This window comes from Poecilia mexicana, unplaced genomic scaffold (genome assembly GCF_051168715.1).
Source record: "Poecilia mexicana isolate PSO_F unplaced genomic scaffold, ASM5116871v1 scaffold_14, whole genome shotgun sequence".
Classification (NCBI taxonomy): Eukaryota; Metazoa; Chordata; class Actinopteri; order Cyprinodontiformes; family Poeciliidae; genus Poecilia; species Poecilia mexicana.
In genome coordinates, this window is record NW_028263383.1 from 9,413,562 (window position 1) to 9,435,428 (window position 21,867).

The 21,867-nt window shown below is 35.2% G+C and overlaps 2 protein-coding genes across 2 annotated transcripts; both read right to left on the reverse strand.

Moving 5' to 3' along the window:
• Nucleotides 1-1,790: 1,790 nt before the first annotated feature.
• snx12 (sorting nexin 12) lies at nt 1,791-8,520 on the reverse strand. Its single transcript, XM_014985890.2, has 4 exons — nt 8,176-8,520; nt 6,515-6,610; nt 5,526-5,650; nt 1,791-5,176 (listed from the first exon to the last, which is right to left on the reverse strand). The coding sequence occupies exons 1-4, from the start codon at nt 8,338-8,340 to the stop codon at nt 5,074-5,076; spliced, it is 489 nt and encodes a 162-aa protein (XP_014841376.1). The 5' UTR covers nt 8,341-8,520; the 3' UTR covers nt 1,791-5,073.
• Nucleotides 8,521-11,331: 2,811 nt separating this feature from the next.
• LOC106931257 (cytokine receptor common subunit gamma-like) lies at nt 11,332-20,870 on the reverse strand. Its single transcript, XM_015009264.2, has 8 exons — nt 20,587-20,870; nt 17,108-17,198; nt 16,315-16,481; nt 16,072-16,208; nt 15,823-15,988; nt 15,631-15,736; nt 14,662-14,722; nt 11,332-13,043 (listed from the first exon to the last, which is right to left on the reverse strand). Exons 1-8 carry the CDS (start codon nt 20,648-20,650, stop codon nt 12,789-12,791), a joined length of 1,047 nt encoding a protein of 348 aa, XP_014864750.2. The 5' UTR covers nt 20,651-20,870; the 3' UTR covers nt 11,332-12,788.
• Nucleotides 20,871-21,867: the final 997 nt, after the last annotated feature.

Sequence of the window (21,867 nt, forward strand, 5' to 3'; positions counted from 1 at the left end):
TTGGGTTGCTCTTTCAATTTACTTCCACTTTATCAAGCTAACTCAACTGGGTGTCCCAGCAAACGCAGCCAGCCTCATGGTTGCACACCAGGCTCCGGAGTTAGAATGCCTAACACAACACAGCCTAATCTCTGCTCTGGCCCCCTGTACCCATCCTGTCTGTCCACCGTCATTACTCAGGACAAGGCAGACACATCAAAGCTGGCTGGTTTTATAGGTCACCATACTCACACACAGAGAAAAGTTCGGATGGCCTATGGACCCCAGGGATAACGGCTCATTCTTTCGTTTGTTTTAACCACAAAGTGTGTTCAATCATACGTTGGATTACTAAAAAAAAAAAAAAAAATACATACCAAGGTTTGTATGTACATTTCATTTTCTATTGTTTTTGTAAACCCCAGTTATGTCTAATTAAAGTCAAAGCTGCTGATTTAGAGCTCCTGCGGTTCAAGATCTGCATCACAAGATCACTATTCCTGGACAGGTTTAATCCACCTGTGGCCAGAATTTCCTCCACTGATAATCCCTCCCTGCATTTCCCAAAGCGACAGCAGGAGAAAGATCAGACATGTTTAAAACAAAGAATAAAATGCAGAACTCTGAACTAATTTCAGGCCACAAGTAAACAGAAGAAGTGTAATCATTTCTCCATCAGATGAAAGTGGAACAATCTAAACTTTATAAGCAAGTGTTGATCTCATTTGTAGACATCTCTGTTAAAAGCAAAAATGAATTCATATTTAGGCAGTTGCAGAATCTCACAAGGAAATATGTAAACACATCCAGGCTTTATTTTAAATACATTCTACATTGGTTGAAAAAAAAAAAAAATACTGTTAAATGACATACTAAAAATCACCAGGACCTCAACTAGAACTGTCCTTTAAGATTATAAATCTATGATTTAGGCCTGGAAAAGAAATATGGCTGCTTTTAAATATGGTGGAGGATCTGAAATGCTTCATAAGCCACTAACCTCGTTAGACTTCGATCAACATGAACTCTTAAGCACACATTTTGAATAGACTGTATTCAAAATGTCACTTTGTAGCATGGAAAATGAAACTGGGTCATGATTGGGCTTTTTCCAGTCATTAACTAGATTGACAAAAACATGCTAATGAATGAGTTCCCAAGTCAACACAGAAATTGTTCAGGGGAAAAAAGAAAAATCACCCTAGACCCATGCCCACCCATCCCCAGACTTTAAACCTAAGGGACAGAACTGGTCAATATCAGCAAAACTGTGGTATCAGTTGCACCAGGAACAGAAACTTTCCCACGCTGAGTATAGGTTCCCAAATTTGGGATTTCATTTATATACTTTTTACAGTTTTACAGTGCTGTTGCAAGGATGCAAATATATGTGGCCAGAAAATGATTGAGCTTATCAGGCCTAAATAACTGCATATAAAGCTGCATTAAGTATACAACAGTCTAACCTTGTAAACCAAACAAAGATTTAAAACTTTCTTGGTTTAAACCAAAGTGAAAACCTTTCATATCTTAACTATTAAAGTTGTTTAACATAAAGCTTAAAAAAGAAGCTCAAACATAGAAGTGATGCAACTGTGAAACCATCAACAGTATGACAATAAGATAATTTCAAACTGAAACAAAGATTAAAACTAAAACATTACCACAAGGTTCTTATTCCCCATTTTAAGCCAATTAGCTCCCCTGGACGTCAGCCTCCCAGTCTGAACTCTCTGGTTCATGCACTGATGACAAAACGGAAGGCTAGTTAAAATTTCCCTTCCTCAAACAAAAAAGAAAGCGACAGGACACAGCAGGCAGCAGGAAATTTATTGGTGGACAGAATTAACAAGGTTGCTCCTCACCACCCAAAGTGGAACTGCGAAGACAGCATGTAGTAATAATAATAATACACTTCACAATAATATTGATGAAGAATCAAACAGCAGGAAGTAAGACTAAATGAAGCCTTATATTATATCCCCCCGAAAACAGATCTGCAAAAAAATATTGTTCATGTAATGAACCGCTTGTCACAGTGCTTAGATTATGGGTGTTTACCTAACTTAACTTTAATACTAGCTGATCTGACCACATACAGCCAATATGTAGGCATGCTGATTCAGTAACTAACAATCAGGGTTAACACTTGAACCTGTTTTAATAGCATTCAAATAAAGAAAAAAAGTGTGATTCAAGGGAAAATATGCTGGCCGGAATGACACGTTGCTGTCTTTTTCAGGAATGCTACATGTTGCGTAACTTTGGGAGGCTAACGTGAAAAGAACGCTGGAACACCAATGAAAGCAAATGACAGTTTTGTATCAAATCAACTGGAAAGCGATCAGAAAACATAATCATTGTTAAAAAATTAAACAAAAAGATTAAAGTTTATATATAGCACTTTGTCTTCTTAACCAATTTATTCAAAGTAATGTACATATGGTATGTGGAATGACCAAATGAAGACACATGAACTTATTCATACATTGATTTTAGGTTTTTGTCCAGGAGTTGTGTTCCTCTCGCATATCTGGAGACTTCTCACATTCCCATCAGCTTTGTATTAACGTGATGTAGAAATAAATGTACATAGAGCAGGCGCAGGTGTCTCTGTTATCTTTCCAATAAAAGAGAGAGAGAAAGAGAGAGAGAGAAACAGGATGCAGAAAATGCAAACATTAAAAACAGACTGGTGCACTGACGTAAGCACACAACAGATCACAACATCTTGTCGACTGCTAGCCGTCATTTCTAATCCTGCATTGTTGCTCATTTTATCAGTGCTGAACACTCCTGGTTAGCGGTGACAGGTTCCTTTAGTTTTACAGCATGAATAAAAAATAACGGTTCTCTGCAGTAGCTACACAACACGTATTATTCAAGAGTCCTCAAATATCACTGGACATGCTGACTCATTGGATTTACTTGGAAACACAAGCACTACTCAAGACAAACTCAGCAATTTTTATAAGTTTTAACAAATTTCATGTTGCTCTTTTCTTCTTGCGTTGAAATGTCACATTCAACAGACATTGTAAGAGAAGATTTCACAGGAGCTTTACAATACAAAACAGCTTGTACCATATTCTTATGATATCCATACCACAACACCTTTGATGAAATTAGTATATGCTTTGCAAAGGACTTCACCATTAGGGCATCATGCAATGCAAATGTGCCATTTCAGCAGGAAAGACGGATTTAACCAACAAGCAGGAATTAATGATTTTTTTTTTTCCATCAAATGCATGGAGATTGCATGAATTTCATTCATTGGACACAAACTACTAATGAATTGCTGTGTTTATTCTCCTTTAACATTTTCACATTTTGTCACACAACAACCACAAACTTCAATATATGTGATTGGGATATTGATATATCAAAGTTGTGAACAAGTGTGAAGTAGAAGAAAATTGTCACAGTTAAAAACTTTTACAATCTTAAAAAAAGTTTTGTGCATTTTGGATTCATCCCCGATACGCTAGAATGATTTAGGGCACAGCATACTTGTGTGTTGGGATGGTGTAGTCAAAGTTCAGGCCTAATTCCAGTTGAGCCCCTGTGGCAAGTCTTGAAGATCAATATTCATGGATTCTCTCCATCCAACTTAGTTTGGATTATTTTGCAAAGAGTAGGCAAGGATTTCAGTTTCTCGATCTGCAAAGACTTGGGGCTGTCATTTCACTGAACAAGAGATTCTACAAAGTGTGAGGTTAAATATAAACACACCACACTTTTCAGATTTTAATTTGCAAAATCAATTTGAGAACCAAGTTTTCTCTACCTTCCACTTTACAATTCTGAGTTGCACTGTGTTAGTTTATCACAAGTCTCACTAGAAGACATTGCTACAAGCTAAAATGTGAAAAGTTCAAGAGATATAAACAGATTGGATTTGGATGCAGGTTGGAACTTGAAGATAAAATAATCAGATCATAATTTTGGCACAACTGGTAACCAAATCTTTCAGACACAGATATATAAATACTTTTTTTATACTATACATCCAGGTCTGAAAGTGTTTTAAAGTTTGGATTAACACACTGGGCAACTTAATGGTGAACACATGATGCAAAGCAAATTTCTCAGCCAGATGAATAATTACAAAGAAAGCGTGCAAGTGCGCCATGCAGGCAGTGATTAGTGCAATTGATTATAAAAATGCATCATAATTAGTTTGAGGAATGATTAAAAAGAGCTACTGTTACAGGTGTACAGCCCTCCTTTTGTTACAAACAATAGTTCACATGACTTTAAAATAGTAGGTGTGCTTTTGCACTGCTTGACCCAGTAACCTCTGCAAACCAAGACATAATTGATCAAATTTGAATTTAAACAAAACTGAATTGCAGAACCTTATTTTTAGGTAAGACCAGAGAATCAGTGAGGCGTAATTAAAAGACTGAGTCACAGCAGCCTGATTTTTCATTTATATGTAGTATTCATATTTTTTACTTAAGTATCTGTGAACTATCGCCTTTGGTCTATAGAGTCCCCATGCAAACACCTTCAACCATCAGAAAGCTCATAGAGATGAAAATAAAGTAAAACTTACTTCATTCATACCTAAAAATAAAAAAAAATAAAAACAAGAGAACAAAACAAGATCAGAAATATCAGTTACAGTCTGTATGCATCTCTACAATAAGCATTAGCTCAAGCAAACAGTCATTATTCTAGTTTATTCACATAATATTACCATCTTGAATATGTGACATTTATTAGAGACGTCCTGGACTAACTGTAACAGTAATCTAATTTCTGCAATTAATGCCATTAATAGCTACATATTCACAATGCAATCAGAACTACTAGGAGCATCTTCCTCATTGTACAGTTTTAAAACAAACGAACAAGGGCGAACAGAGTCACCGAGTTGTCTGAAACATAGTCGACACGTCCTTAAGAGGAGCAGAAGAACGTACTCTCAACTCCAACATAAAGTGTTTACAATCAAATACAGAGTGAGAGGAAGAAGAAGAAAGTGGGGAGAGAGAAAGAGAAGTTGCTTGTGAAGATAAAGGCAAGAGGCAGTCCGTTCTACACCCCCCACAGTTTTCACCTCCCCAACATCTTCCCACATTAAACCTAGTGTCGTACTTTTCCAGGAATGTAGTTACGGTCAATGGTTTCCTCCTGAAGAAACATGTGAAGACAGCGCTCGTTCTGGGCCAAGGGATGACCCGCAATTCTGCAAAACACACAAAAGAAGAAATTAAACTGCCTGCTTTTGGTCGTTTACATTAAAAACTAGCTGAATGCAGTTTTTGATTAGTAAAAAGGACATGCTAATACATAGACTGGGTTCGAACGTGTAGAGTTAGTGAAATAATCATTGTCAATCTGTTAAAATCAACATCTTTGAAGAATTTCCTACGAGACGTAACCCCACAGCTTTGCGATAAAGTACCAGAAAGCAAACTCTTTAGATAATATTTTTCTTTTTTGTCACCTCATAAATTACAAGGTCCATTTTTTAGTAGTAATGCACTTCAACAGAATAATATTTTCGTAACTTGGAGGATGCTGAGCTTGCTGACCTGTTGATGAACTGCTCCAGCCCGACTCGCCGCTCCTCGATGAAGGCCTCCTCAAAAAGGCCCTCATCTCCACGGAATGGCAACTGTCTCTTCAGGGCTTTGCCCGGCAAAGGTGGTACTACAATCTGAATATTAAACAAAACAAAAAAAAACCAACAAACATAAATTGTGTTAAAAGGAAAAATTCAGGAAAATGTTATTTGCCATGCTCATCTTTCAGTCAAATTTATCTAGTTGCTTTACTCCTTAAGCTAGAAATGGAAAAGTTTCTGACAAGAAAAAGACCAAAGGCAGCTGCAAAAACCTAAACAGTGGAGATTAAATAAAATGTGATTTGAATAATATAAAATTATTAGAGGGGATTGTGGTGGAACATTTTATCTCATAATATATCAGATTTAAAATGTCCTAATAGATAATTTTCCACCACCGGACTCATTGCTAACAAAAATCAGAAGGCATTATATCCATTATGCCAAATGGATATAATAATTATTGTATAGTAAATAAAAGTAAGGAGGAAAAAGAGCAAAACTAAATGTTTCTCACAGCAGAAAAGGTCCATGTCTGACACAGATTATAGCAGATTTCTGCTGAGCTCACACAGAGTTGAAAGCACAGAGGAAGATAGAAAAAGTGGACCGAAAACATCCCACAACCAGCCCTTTGAGGACATTCATGATCTTGGCATAGCAAAATAAAAAGGAGTTTGATACCCCGGCCCTACAATAAACTATGATTAGATTATAAAAAGAAGTACTTTTAAGTCTTTGGTTATCAAATTGGGTAAAAATGTCTTCAAGGCAGGCATAAACTTTATGCCTGTTAGGAAGAAAATATCCTGTATCAGACAGCTTCTATTTGTACACCAAAAATCTGGTCAGAAAATAATCAAATCTTCAAAACTAAAATGAAAAAAAATAAAATAAAAAATTGTGAAATGTGCTTCAGAAAATTACTAAATAATGACTAAATAATTGCATACTCACCTTACTGTCTCTTTCCAGCTCATTCTTTAACCACTCAAAGTCACTGTATCTTCTCCTCACACACGAGTCCTTCAATTTGAAAATAGGAAGGTTTGTCTGGGTAGAGAACAGAAGAAATTGTGACAGCACTGTCATTAACATAATTTCTGATATAATTTTAGCAGTGTTTCTTGTATTCTTTTTATTTACTGTAGTAACAGTTAATGGATTGTCATCAAAAAGCCAATGTGGCCAGTGTTAATGTTTCTATTATAGTTAATCTTAGCAAAAAAGTTCACAGATTAAAAAAAAAATAAAAATAAAATAAAAAATCACTGATTGAAATTTATAAAGAGATCTCTGACTATCCTAAAACAGTTTTTAATTTGCTCCTTCTGGTTGTTGTTTTTATATTTCAAATGATAATTTAAACACTTCCGAAATACAATTACAATCAATTTCTTTCCTCTGTTCTTTCAGTGACACACCTAGTGAAGTATGATCTATTAGTTTCATTTTTTTTCTTATTTTTTGATAAAGAGTGTTAGCTCAATATCTTCATGTTTCAAAACACAATATTCTCTGTTGCTGTTTTAATTGTGACATGTTCACCATAGAGATGTTCGCTACTGTAGAATTGACAATAAAAAACTTTTTGGCTGATTAACGAAACACTTTAATGTCAAATACCTGGGATTTGTTCTTACCACTAAACCAGCAGACTATTTTTGTTTTTTAAACTGTATCATTTATGATTTTGAGCAATGAATTTATAAACGGTTCAGAGTAAATGTGACTGCATAAATAAACTAGAAATTTCAGTTTTTAAAATATATATTTTTAAAGTTACATACATAATCGTTTTCATGATTTCTCATTAGTTATTCAACAACTCTTGAATATGATGCCAACACCCAACTGTACATTGGCAACAAACTTAAGTGTTGCATCACAAGTTGCAGGACATCAACTTACACAAATCCTGTGTCGGTACAATGGTCAACCTCAGCTTCCTCAAAATTACGCTGAGTTTGTAGTTTTCTCTTTTTTTTCACACTTTTACAATCCTAACTGCCAAAGGAAGTATGGTAAAGCTGCAGTTTTTTAAAACAGCAACAGGCTAACACTTCTCGATACTTTGTACAATTACAGGATCATCCTAAATACATCATCGTTTGTTTGCAAACATTATGGGGTTATATCTATTTCTGCTTGGAAAAGGCAGGAAATGCTTAATTGGCACATTTACTGACACTGACACTATCCATTCTGGTTAGCCATTAGCTTTCCGGTGTTTACTTTATACTTCATGGATTCCGGATTAAGCAGCTATATTTTACTGAATGTAATTAAATAACTGAAAGTCGTTGCTGTAGTATAAGATCACGCTAACATCAGCCGTACTCAAGTAGGGCGACGTTGAGGTTCAGGCAAATCACTTCTGCTAACAACATCTATAGCTCTCGGACGAAAACTATCAGCTAGACCAGGCCGCGGATAATCCCCGGCGTCTGAGTTTTAACAGCGCGCCGCCTCGAGAAACCCCAGGCGGCCATCCTCAGCTTGACACCTCCGTCTTCTTCCATGCTAACAGGCTAAGCAACAATTCTGTGATAACCTGTTAGCTTAGCACAGGAAGCTATTTAACTCTTAAGTGTTTAGACCAGTGCTACGACACTCACCCTCATCCGAACTTCATAAGTTGTGTAACGGTTCCGTCCCACTCCAACGATCTGTGGATCATAAACGTCTATTTCCAGAAAATTGCTCGGGGGGCCGTAAGCATCCGTCAGGTCCTGGGGTTTGGAATTCAACCGGCGAGTGTCTGCTACAACAGGATCTGTCATTTTCCCTCCTGTGCTTTTATGATGCAAACTATTTTGTCTGTGCGTAGGGTAAAAACCAACTAACCACAAAGTTCAATCTTAAATCTCATCTGACAGCACAAACAGCAGTCTGAGAAGCAGCTCTCCTCTTGCGGGGGCCAGCCGCCCTGCCCTTCTTGAATCTGGAAAATGCGTTGATTCAGTTCCGTACTGAGCTGAAACCCTGCTCCCCCTAGCGGACACCGAGGTGACTGGACAGGACACATTGAAGTAATGCAGCGTCTCACAAATATTTATGCCACAACCCGATAGTGAGTAATTTCTCATTCAATCTGATGATGATTTGGGTGTATGTGAAATGATGACTTTTTAACTAATTGAGGAATTTATTTATATCTTACGGTTTTATATCATAACTCTTTTATTATGGTTTATGTATTTTTTTAAATTATAACTATGGACGTAAAGTCTGCCAGTTTAAATTGGATTGAGTATTCAGCTCTTGTGAGTGAACATTTTGTAGAACCACCTTTAGCTGCACTTACAACTGCAAATCGTTAGGAAAGCTGGAGACTTTAATGTTTATTTTCATTATCTTGTGCAACAGAAACCAGCCATTTGCAGCTCTCTGACTGGTTTTATTTGGCCCCAATCACAATTTTAAGATGCACACATAAAAGATAGCTAGTTGATGGAGATGAACTTCTTTTAGGGTTAAGGTCTGATGTAAGCAACATTTAAAATATACTATAAGTAAATTAAATGTTAGCTTCACTTGTTTTATTTTATTTTCATCAGCTGAGTGATGAAGGGAAGCTATTTGTATTCAGCACAGATAGTTTCTCCCCCAGTTCCGGACCTGTGAAGAAATGTTCTCTAACTCAAGCAAATTATAACCAAGGTAAATGTAATTTTACTCTTAAAAAATGAAGTCACTGACTTTATAAATCAATTTATTGTATGACTGTTGGCTCCTGAGAGTTGTTTTACGAATAAAATATTAGACCACTTAATTAAAAAAAAAAAAAAAAAAAAAAAAAATATATATATATATATATATATATATATATATATATATATATATATATCATATCATATATATATATATATATATATATATATATATATATATATATATATATATATATATATATATATATATATATATATATATATATCATATATATATATATATATATATATATATATATATATATATATATATATATATATATATATATATCACAAATATGTTATTTTCCCACTCACCAAAAATAATGCCAATCAAGTGAAGTTTAGAGAAGTATTTCTGTCTCAGTTTTGTTTTATTGTTTTATTTCAGCAAACTTCTAATGTATGAAAGTAATTATTTCTTTGAAGCTGAGGTTTACCTCTAAATTCCCCACATTGGTTGTTCACTTGCAAAAAAGTGACCATGCCAGACATGTTACCACTGAAGTAACATTTCTTTCTTGAAAATACTTTAAAGGAATTTCTTCTTCCCCTATTAAATATTTATTTAACACACTTTATGGATTGTATTATATGGGTTCTTTTTAATTTGTTAAAATACTGTTTTTTGTTTTTTTACCTGAACAAGAAAAAGTGAATAAAATTTCTCTCTTTGCTGAAGAAAAACATGATGCTGCCACCAGTGGGGTGGGAATAGTGTGTTTAAACTACACAATGTACTCTTTTAACTGATTATGCAACTTCTGACGGCATCTGGTTGCACAGGATTTCATTTCAGGATATCTGATTACTGGGGGCTAAATAAAAACTGACAGCATATCTTTTTTGTTTTTATCTTTAAGTTGAATAAAGTATACTATCATCACTACATACAAACCTGCTGTAAAAGAAGTATTTAACTCCTAGAGCCCTCTGCAGGTTCCAGACACATTGAACATATTCCAGGCTAATCACCAGACACTCAATATCTGTCAAAAAAACCAAACAAAAAACAAACTAGTGTTGGATTCAAAGCAAACAAAAAACATATTGGACAATCATTTGTCCTAATATGTTTTTAATTTGTATGTTTATTTTAAGAGGTGGATTTATTTGCCAGAACAACCACCAAGAGGAATGTGCTAATGTTGAGTTTTACTATAAATATCAACTGACTGATGTATATCTTCTCAAATGGAAAATGTTTAGTGCAACACAAAGTGTTTTTTCTTTTAATAGCCATGTTGTTCAGTTACCATCTTGATATAAAAAGTTGGTCCACAAACATCCAGCAACTTTCTACTCACAGACTTGGGCACACCCACTTATTAAACATTTACTTTAGAAGAAAGTTCTAATTTTTGTTGTTGGGAATAGACAAAGTATCAGATCAACAAAAACTAGAAACTGTTCAAACCAAAGGTAGGGTTAGACACGGAATATTTTTCTTTTCTACTTTGCGTTGTTAAAAATATTGTGCATTTAAATGGCTGCCTATGCTGGTAAAAAAAAGAAAAAAATCACTCTAAAATTACTTTTTCCTTTTTAATTGGGAGAAAAAACCCATGAGTTTTTTTTTAAACAGGCTGATTTTGACCTGATGTCTGACTGCTGTTAAACACTGACATATGAATAACAAATACAATTTACACTGTTTAAAAGAACTCGGTGTCTTGTATTACTATTAAAATGGAAATCCTGTTCATTTATGATTATTGGCTTAGGTTAAATGGTTAGACTATCTCCTGCTTAAGGTTATACATTTCTATTGTATTGTCTGAGTGAATATTAAGATTTAAGTTTCTTATAACATCAGTGAAACCCTCTTTTATATTTTAAGATACATTGTTGCTCCAGAATGTCTGATCCCAAAGGATTAATTTACTTAAACATTTTCATTTAATTAAAGATGAAGATTTAGCAATTTCAGAAAGAGGAAGGATGGACAGGATGTCTCCAAAAGTAAAGGGTCAGTAAATGCTGACTTGTGAAAAATCATCACTTTACCAGCACTGACCTGACACTGTTTCAAATGAAAGACAATATAACTGAGCCACTGTAGACATTTCTATGTACTTTTTATTTTGTATGTTTTACGTGATGAATTACACAAAGTTTAGAATAATGCTGTGACTAATACAGGCTGGCGTGTTTGGTTATCTGTACACTGGAACATTGGATTGACATGGACAATTGTTCAACTTGTGAAATAAGAATTTGACAAATTTCTTAGTAAAACTTTTCCAAAATGATTACCTAATATACATGCGAAGAAATCAAAGAAAATAACAGGGAATAAGCATTAGTCACATGAAGAAAAAGAGGTGCAAAAAAGCATAGAAAGCCAAGAAAACATTTAAAATCTATATGGTTAGAAAACTAACCTGTTACAATTTAGTGCCAATTAGTCCTGATCAATAGACTGTAGAAAACTGTCATTACCAAGGATTTAGACAAGAAGCAGGTAACGATGGGTAAAAGCAAATGTCAAAATCTTTCCAAAAGACTACTGTTGCAAAACCTGTTTTTGTTTTAGCATTGCTAAAGATTCTCAAATAGATTTAGATCTGTACTTGGACCTGAATATGTCTTGATTTACACAGCTCCATTGTCGCTTTCTGCTTCAATCATTAATATGGACCATACATGGTGTTATTGTCGTTATCGTTTCCTTGCAATAAAGGGGAATGAAGAACAATGAATAATCATAATAAAAAACCAAACTTTACTCTTGATATTAAACATACAAGTCAAAAGATTACATGACATTCAAACAGAAACCACTGGAATAAAATTTGAAATGATAGCAATACACTGTCAATTGCATAACAATGATAGCACCTGGCATGAATGTATGAGATCTGTAAGCATGTCAATTTCTAACAGCTACAAACTTTTATGTAGAACAATACTGGTGAATAATCAATTACAGGCATTTTTATCTGTCGTTATAAAACCTTTAAAATCTACAGGTCAGCTATGGACTCCTAAAAAATTACATGGTTTTAAAATCCACAGATCAATAAAGGTAACTTGATAAAAATATATAAAAGCACTTGTATGTAAAAAGATTATACAAAGCTACTGAAGTCTTGCATACAGATCAACGTTAATACTGTTAAGTATTTCAAAACAAAAAATGATGAAAATTCAGATACTTAATATACCCTGCATGGAAAAAATATGTATGCAAGACAGAAAATTAAGCAATAGTACTCTTAACAGTGTGGTCTAGCTAACTTTATGATATATAAAAAGTATTGAAAAACTCAATTATAAAAACCAAAGTTAATAGAACTGAAGGTGAGCAACAAATCCCTGAAATATTGAGGAAGGAGTTTAGAATTTTGATCCCTATTTCATTTATTGATTTCTAATCGTTTTCAATGTTCTTATCTCCATCCATTTTCCTAAAAGACATCCTACACATATTCCTTCAGTAATCCTGGAGATCTTTCGCAAAGTAAAAAGGATTTTTTTTTTTACTTTGAGACATGTAAATTTGCCTGAGGTGACATTTACACAGAAACCTGCTGCTCGTCTTCCGAAGCAATTACGGTGGTGTAAAAAGGAGCAGACGTGTCCTCCGGTTCGTTCTCTGCGATGGGGATAGAGCAGTCGGTTTGATCCGTGGCGGTGGTGAGACGAGAGCTGTCAGAGCCATTGCTGTCGGAACGAGAGACCGGCTGGTACTCGCGCACGGTGCAGGCACGCTCATTGAAGTTGGTGTTAAACCTCTCTTTAACAAGGCCTTTAGAGAAATGAAACCAATCCTAAAGGAAGAGAAAAAAAAATCAGTTTTCTTATATTCCCATTTGTTTTTGCAAAGCAAATGCATCAAACATTCAACTTCACCACTGGTTCAACAGTACAGTTTGTATTTATTAAACACAATATCCCAGTTTCCAAAACATAAGCTTTAAACCTTTAAACCTGGAAAATGCATCAAGTGCCACTTTTCAAACTGAAATGTTTTGTCCAAAATGAGATGCATCTGAAATAGCTGAATGCTGAAGACATGACTGCTTCAACTTTTAAGAGGAAAAGTTTTCTACATAAATAAATCAACTTTATTCTTGACAAAGCACTGTCTGGGTAAACTTTCCTCTGAACCGGCTGAATATCAGATTTGTCAGACTGTTACAAAGACATTAAAGTAGTACAAAGCAATGAAGTCAAAGAAAAAGTAGAATCGCTCAAAATCAAAACCAAATTAGTTGCCCTTAGGAGATATTAGGAGTAGTGTGGTTATGCATGTTTATCTTAATAAATTTTAAAAATAATTCTCTTAAGCTTAAAGATGCAGAACTTATAACTTGTAAAACTGAGCCTCGTTGGTAACTTCTATCAATTTGGCATGCCAAATCTGACCGCTAGAGGGCACTCTGCTTTCAACAACAAGCGGACTACAAACGTTTGGAAACAGCACCTGCTGCAGATGTAAACTGAGCATAACCAACAGAGCCTCATGTATTTAGATTGTCAGATATAAACAACAAATCTACCTCTAACTTTCTGAAGTCGACTGTTAGTTTCACATCGTCAAGTCTGAGTTTGGACCTCCAGAACTGAATAGCTGTGTTGCAAAGTGAGTCTGATTCAGAGTTGATTGAATGTAGCATCTGATGTTTAAGTGAAAGAGCAAAATCATATTTTTAAATGTTGTACTCAAGACAGACTTTTGTGAGTCCCGATTGGTTGAAAACAGTTATTCTGTCTGGATAAGAGATTCCTTATTCTCATCATTCAAATTTAAGATGTATAGGCTGTAAAAAATTGAGAGTGAAGCCTGTATAATGATCTTTACTCAGGTAAATATGCCACAAACACTTGTATTATCCAGTCAAACTATGATCATTTAAGAGAGCTAAAACTTTACGTAACCCTGTCCAATTAAAATTTAAATATATTCTGAGACTCCATTGAAGATGTGCACTGCTGTAGAATCAACACAAATGTTACAACAATCATTAATCACATGCTCAATGACTTAGTGACATCAGCACTCCAAGTATTTTAAGCAGCTCCAACTAAGGACAACCTGAGCTATTTTCTAATTTAACTGATATTTTTTGACCACTAAGTTTTCCTCTCCAGATGATTGGTTGGTCCTCAAATATGAAAAAAAGGAAGAAAAATTAGGATAGTGACATCACAGTCCTGGCGCAGTTGAACACTGGGCATTTTGCCTCCTTAATCCCAATACACAGAAGTTATTCAAAACAGATCTGCAGCATACCAGCATAATTCAGAGAGATGACAGGACTTGCATTCTGTGATGTTGCAAAAATGCATTTTCCCCTCAGGTTTAGACCAATGCAACACATGATTTAAACATAGAAAGATAGAAAACAGTAGGATGGCAGAAATAAGGCTCCAGATGCTACTAACCTCGACATCAGGAGAGTTCAGAGCTGGTTTGGGAAGTGGAGGAATCAGGATGATTTTGATCCTGTGTGAAAGTTGCAGACAGTCAAAATGTTTTTTTTTAATAACCAAATCAACATACATCATATTCTTATTGACAGAGGTTGGTTTCTTAAAAAAAGGACCTGAGTTTTGTTGTCTCAGACAGAATATGGCACATAGAACTTGAAATAAATAAGAATCTGAATGTTTTTCTCTATTTGACAAGCATTTTTATAGTGAAGTAGTAGCATTCACTTAACCTCATTCTAGAGTACTAACATCCTGCACTTTAACAAAAATCACCTGCTATAATTTATTTCTAGATTTCCAATAAGGTTCTGCGGTCAGGTCACAGGTGTCGGGTTGAAAAAGCAAAAGAGGAAGGTAAAGTAAAAAAAAGCATAAAGCAAGTGAAACTTTAACTTCAAAAAGATCATATTTCATGAATTAAAAAAAAAACAAAATAAAACAGCTTCTCTGGAAATGCAATTCAATGGTGTGTGGTCTATGTCAAGCTAATTTTGGAAAGTCATACAAAATTAGCAAATTATGAAATAATTATTTTAACATTTAAGAATAATTCTGCTCAACTTCACTGACCCAAAACAGGAAACGTTTTCAATGACATTAACTAGTTTACACTTATTTAAAGTTAGAAAGTCATGGAAAAATGTTTAGCAATAGTGTCTGTAAACATTGTGCTTCAGTTGTATGCAGTTGTATATAGATGGATGCATCGTGAATCCACACTTGCACTCAACCTGGAAAAGACTTATGTAGTGTAGAAAATAGGAAATGGGAATTTTGATGTGGTTGTGACATAAAATAAAGAGTCATGTCCAGGAAAAAAAAAAAAAAAACGAAATCTAAAACAAAGAGCATCTAATATAAAGAAAAAAGTGAGCAGCAAAAAAAAAAAAAAAAGAAATCATGAATCGTGATATGACTCACCGTTCATTGTGCAGTAGGATCACAACCAGAAGAAGGAGGGTGATGGCGCTCACCACATACAGCAATGCTGTCCACACTGGCATTGCCTCATTTTTAGCATTTGAGACTGGGAAAACGGAAAAAATTCACATCCTGTTAACACAATTTCTTCCCACATGAACTCAGTATATACCATGTATCCTGCAGCCTTACCTGTGGTGTTATTGAATCCCCAGACCACAGGCTCACTCCAGTCGCTCCAGAACTCAGACTCCCCACAGTAATTATCGACTCTGCTCTTCACCTGCAGCTCATATCTGGCAGTGCTGGAGGGAAAGCTATGGCAGTACTGCTTCCCCCCTCTAGAAACTTTTAAAGTCTATGATACAAACAGTTAATGAGACAAGATTCTGGAACATTAAAATATGGGTGACAAAAAGGAAAGGAAAAAAACCCATGTACCTCCCAGTTGTTGTCGTTTTTCCTAATTCGTACTTGACTCTCCACACAAGAAGGGTTCACAGTATGGTTCCAGTAAAACCACAAGTTCAGGTCGGATCCATTCTTTACTGTCAGGTTGGTTGGTGGGTTTAATTTCACTGGGGATAACATGGATGTGAAATGAGATCAATTTCATATATCTGTACTCCAGTATTTAATCAAAACTGGAGTCTTTTTTTTAATCCATGCTTTAGATGAAATTACCTTTGGTTTTAAGATCATGTTCCTTTTTATAGGTCTTGTTGCCGCCCCTCAGTTCAGTGTAAAACGACTCGAATCTCTGCAGTCTGATGTAGGGAAGCGTACATCCAATATTTCTTCCATTCTCAGACAGGTATTCAGCACAGATAGTTTCTCCCTGAAGTCTGGACCTGTGGAGAAATGTTCTCCAACTTAACCAAATTATGACCAAAATAAAATTAACTGTTCGTAAATAGTAAAATCACAGACTTTAAAATTACACTGAGTGGCTGGAAGATGCATAATACCATAAGTAGTTGCTAGTTTTATGTTTTACCTATGCTTCGTTTTTGTTTTTCATAATCCCTCAATGTGTGATAAATAGCCAATTCTGAAGTATTAGTGTTATGTTTCAACAGTTTCAAATTAAATGGCACGATATCTGGTATCGTGCCATTTTTTTTATGGTTTCTTCATAGGATTGCATCATCATTTAGGTCATTCATCTCTGACCAGTTATAAAGAGTAGCATTCTGCACAGTATGATACTGCCATTACCATGTTTGATCACTGGGATGGTAAGCTTAAATTAAAGCAGGGCAGATTCTGTTTACTAATTAGGTGACTTACAAAGGTAATTAGTTGTAGAGAATTTTATTTTGGGTTGTCAGAGTAAAAACAAAACAAAAAAAGCCTAAACACAAACTAGTATAAATTAAGAGCTCCTGCATTCAGCTAATTCTTGTTTAACCAAGTCAAAAACAATGATTTTGTTTTATTCAACACGTCAAATAAACAATTACCACTGGATACAAACCTGCTGTAAAAGGTGTAGTTGACTTGTGGAGTCCCCTGCAGGTTCCACATACAGCGAATAGATTCCAGGTTAATCACCAGACATGTCACATCTATTGTGAATAAGATTGAAACGTTTTACGATCAAATCGGGAAAAATATGTACAGTTACAAATGTATACCAGAAGTAAATACACATCACTATGTATATTCCTGTAATATTTGAATTCCATGAAATCATTATTTTATTATGAACAGCTGCAAATAATATCTTATTGGCTTTACAGAGAAAATACATTTATTGTGGCGGAAACTAAATGAGAAAACTGAATACACCTTTTTTGCCATGTTCTACTTAAAGAATTTCATAAAATGACTTGTAGACATTTTAATACCTTCAGGTTTGCTTTACGATTTAAAACAAATTCATCTTAAACTTTAGACCATACAGGAAAATTATTGATGCAAGTTGCACTTGAGCCAGTTGAAGTAGCTTTCTTCTTAAATGTATGCATAGTTTGGTGCACAAGCTTCTCTGTATTGTTTTTATCTTTTCTAATCTTTGGAGCATATAGCTTTACTAAAATCATTTACTTTTTGAAGAGGATCTCGAGAAGTCCCACTTGCTGGTTTTGCAACCAACTTTAATAAAGACACTTGTATACTCTACCACATTTATCTTTTCAAAGAGAGATAACTCAAAAGGAATATAAAAAAAACTAGAAAAAAATTGCACTTGAAACTGTAGTGTGAATGCTGTAAGGTGGATGTTTTTTGCTGAAGCATTTGAAGTCAAAAGTTGCAGAAAGTAAATTAGCAAAAACATTAAAGTTCAACTGTGAGCTGAAATGATTAAATAGGAAGATTTATAGAGAGTGGAAAAGGGAGGTAAAAAGAGCTGAGAAAACAAATGTACAGACAGATAAAGAGAAAACCTAAGTTTTGGTGTATAATATCACATAAGAATTAATCATAATTTGACCAAACTCTTCAAGAGGGATTTTATGAAAAGAGAGAAAGACAAATGGAAGAAGTTGAAACATGTAATAGCAATCAGAGAGGGTATGCTAAATTTTCAACTTTGAATCGTGTTTCTTAGTCAAAGTATGTGGAACTAATTCAGTTTCAAAAATATGCAACTTTCAATGCACTGAGATTTTCCATTCATTTTAATGGAGGCAAAAAATATTGAAAAGCTAAATATTTTTAAAAGTACAATAATTAGAATAGAATGATATGTACAACAGAAATAGTTGAATCCTGTAAAAGTTTATGGGTTGAAATAACACAAAATATGCAGAACTAATAAAGGGTCAAAAAGTGTACAGAAGCAACAACGAGAATTGGAACATCTCAAAAGTGTGAATGCTGCATGCATCAGCAGAGCATTAACTAAAAATGGTTTTAAAACGCGCCAGGCTGACAATTCATTGAATTCAGGTTTCTGTTCATGACAAAATAGGCTAAATGATGCTGCAATACATTGGACAGAAAAATGGGCTTGTAGAAGAAAATATAGGTGTCATTTTGGAGAAAAGAATGACAAGGTTATTTTATCAGAAAGCAAAAATCAGGTTTTGACGTCTTGTCTTCAAGCAGGTGATCCAAGGTTACGACAATTACACCAAACTGCAATAATAATTCCCCGTTTTGCAGGGTCGATTACCTGTTGGACAGTTTTTAAAACCCAAAATTGATTCTGTCTCCATTAACAAAAAACTTACTTAAATAAAAACTAAACAACATAAAGCCAAAGTGGAAATAAATACTGGATTCAACCAAAAGAGTGCAGATTATAAAGTCTGTATACTATATTGCCCTTCAGTAATCACTAGGTTTAAATAGAGAAGATGGGCACATCCGACTACCTAATGCAGTAGTTGATACTACACGATTTCCCCCACTTATGACAATCTTAGATCGGCCAACGATCTAAGATTCTCGCTGGTGATTTCGTAACCGATCATCCTGCAGTGTATGGTGTGCTACGGTAGATCGTCGTGACTGCTCCGATCTAAATCAGGGGTTTTCCCCCCGACTGGGAGTTTAACGCTGAATGTGACTGGTAGCCAATCAGAAAGCGCGGATTCTCCTCCCTGCTTTGAGGGGAAATTACGGAGGGGTATCCCAAACAGCTGACACGGCGCAACCCGTATTCCAGCGGACATCGGAGATATGTGGAAACGACATTAATATTTATTCAACATTTCGTGCAAAGAATATAGAAATGACAAGGGGAGGAGTTGGAGCCAAATTGCAACCGCAGTTGATAAACCCGGTAACTTTTCAGCTGTTCTTCGTTAACGTGACATAAATAGGTTATAATGATTTTCATTCAGTCAGGACTTTATGCATGTGGCTGAATCTAGCCACATGCATCACAGGTAGATTCTAGTAAAGCATTGATTAATGCCTGGCTTTAAAATTAGTTAACTGGACTTGTAGCCATTATTTTGTGCCCAGGTGGCTGGACACCACAAGGTACGACGAACCCGATCGAACCATTATGCCTAGGATTTCTGTCGGCTAATGATGGTCTCAGGTTTTGAAAATGGGCCAACAATCGGCCGACAACTCGTGTAGTGTGCGCTGGACATTACACCAAGGAAATGAGGACGGGAGGGTCAGTAGAGAGCACCGGAGCTGAGCCTTTCATTCAGTGTCAACAGAAAAAAAAGGCAGGAAGAGACGATTAAAATGAGGTCGATAGGTTTAATTTATCGTGCGATTAATTGATATATCGTTTATCGCGACAGGCACCATATACTTTATAGCCTAGTTTAGATTTTATTTTTTGAATTATAATTTATTGGATATTTTAGTGGCGTAACCATAACTTAAATGACAAGGTGTGAATAGATAAACTGCAATTACATAAATACATTTGTATTTAATAAACGTTTTAGCCAATTAAAACATGTGTTCTTATATACGTGATCAGTCATTTCTCTCGGTGGTGCCACAGCATGACTCTTGAGTTGTTTGAAATTTTTATTAATATAATTAAATGTCAATCATTGCTTATGTAAAAATTGAAGTGAGAGTTCAGCTTTGACTCATAGGTGGCATTTTGACTGCAGTACGGACGTGAACACAAACACATAGGCTTCACCAAGAACTGACGTCAAAGGGGATTTTTCTTTTGAATCGATAATCTGAAAAGCCCAAAGTTAAATCAAAATTCAAAAACTCTGTAGAAAAAAGAATCACCTCACTTTATTTTTTAAATCAAGTGTTTTTAAAATTTCACTTTTAAAAACATTTACTTTAGTTTTTGATTAAAATTATAAAACAAAAATAAATACTAGTCTATATGTAATGTTTCATAAACAAATGGAAAGGAGAACAATTTTGTTTAACAAATTTTGATTTGACCTGCCAGAAGTCTCAGGAAATCAAGTAGCGTTAAAGTTCAAACACATTCAAACTTCATTATAAATGTCATTATTAATTCAACCATATATCATTTATTAGGTAAAGTAATGATTTAAAAGCCCTTACCAGGATATTCTTGAGCCAGTATTTGACGAAAAAGACAGAGGAGCAAAAACACCCGTGTCGACATCGTGAATTATAGAAGCTTCATGACTTGGTTTTACTTCCCCTTCCGCTCTGCTCTTCCGTGTTATTTGTTTCCTGCCCCACACTTCATAAAAACGACTCATACCACACCAAATTTGTAAAGCACTTTAGGTTAAGAGGAGCTTTAAAAGTGAACAGTGAAGGGGCCTCTCCAACCTGCAAAGGCAAGTCATTCCATATCAGAGAAAGTCCTGTCCCCTCTGAGCTTCCTTCTTGATCTCTGTACCTCCGAGAGCAGGAAATGGATTGCCAGTAGGCACTCGAGGTTCGTGACCAAAGAGAACAAGACTTTTCCAAAAGTTAATTACATTTTATCATTTCATGTTTAAACAAAAAAAAACCACAATAGGAAGGGAAGTGCACAGTACTGAGGCCTACTAGCAGGGGGAGGGTGGTCCAAATGGGAACTGGTTCCTAAAAAATGAATAAATCCAAAATAAATCACTCCAAACACTTGTGAACAGGCATTCAATCGTGAAGGAATCCCAACACCTGCCACAAAAATATAAATACTACAATTTAAACTTGGCCAAAGACTAAAATGAGGTTACCTCCAACATAACCAATTAAAAATATCAATACTTTAATAGGATAATGTAAAAGAACCCAAGGCTGCTACCAGCAGAGCTGGAGGCCACACAAAATAGAATGCTCCAAACAAATTTAAACCAAAAAACCCCCAAAACCAAACAAATTAAAGCAGTTACAAAAATGAAAAAGTCAGCCGATGAAACAAGGTAAACTAAGGAAAAAAATGAAACCAAGCAGTGAAAAAACAGCAGGGTCTCCAATGAGCTGCAGCAGTGTCAGAGCTGAAATTAAAGCAAAGGTTAACGGGCGATTTACAGAAGATCAAATTTTATTTATACAGCACATTTCAGGAGCAAAGCATTTCAAGGTGTTTTACATAATTTAAGAAAAAATAAAAACATGCGACATTGAACAAACGGATTTTGAAAAAAAAAAAAAAAAAAAACACTTTTGTTACGGAATTTAAGCGCCCGTTGTCGCCGGACTCCGCCGTCTGTTTAACACGGGTATTATCCAGGCCCCGTCGCCTGACAGGACAGAATTTAAGTGCCTGTCGTCGCTGGATAGTGGAAGGCAGAGGAAACCATTGTCACCTACCAGAGCTGGATGACTCCACCCCAACCAGAGAATCCTTTCTGTCCCAAACCAGGAGGATCAGCTTGCCAATAT

Bases quoted from the DNA above. Each gene is read 5' to 3' on its own strand.
- LOC106931257 (XM_015009264.2), bottom strand. From the start codon at position 20,650: ATGTCGACACGGGTGTTTTTGCTCCTCTGTCTTTTTCGTCAAATACTG. The intron at 15,989-16,071 runs GTACATGGGTTT...TTTGTATCATAG, and splicing joins AAAACGACAACAACTGGGAG to ACTTTAAAAGTTTCTAGAGG. The intron at 13,044-14,661 runs GTTAGTAGCATC...CTCTTCCTTTAG, and splicing joins TGAACTCTCCTGATGTCGAG to GATTGGTTTCATTTCTCTAA.
- snx12 (XM_014985890.2), bottom strand. From the start codon at position 8,340: ATGACAGATCCTGTTGTAGCAGACACTCGCCGGTTGAATTCCAAACCC. The intron at 6,611-8,175 runs GTGAGTGTCGTA...TTCTCTACCCAG, and splicing joins CTTATGAAGTTCGGATGAGG to ACAAACCTTCCTATTTTCAA. The intron at 5,177-5,525 runs GTCAGCAAGCTC...TGTGTTTTGCAG, and splicing joins CTGGAGCAGTTCATCAACAG to AATTGCGGGTCATCCCTTGG.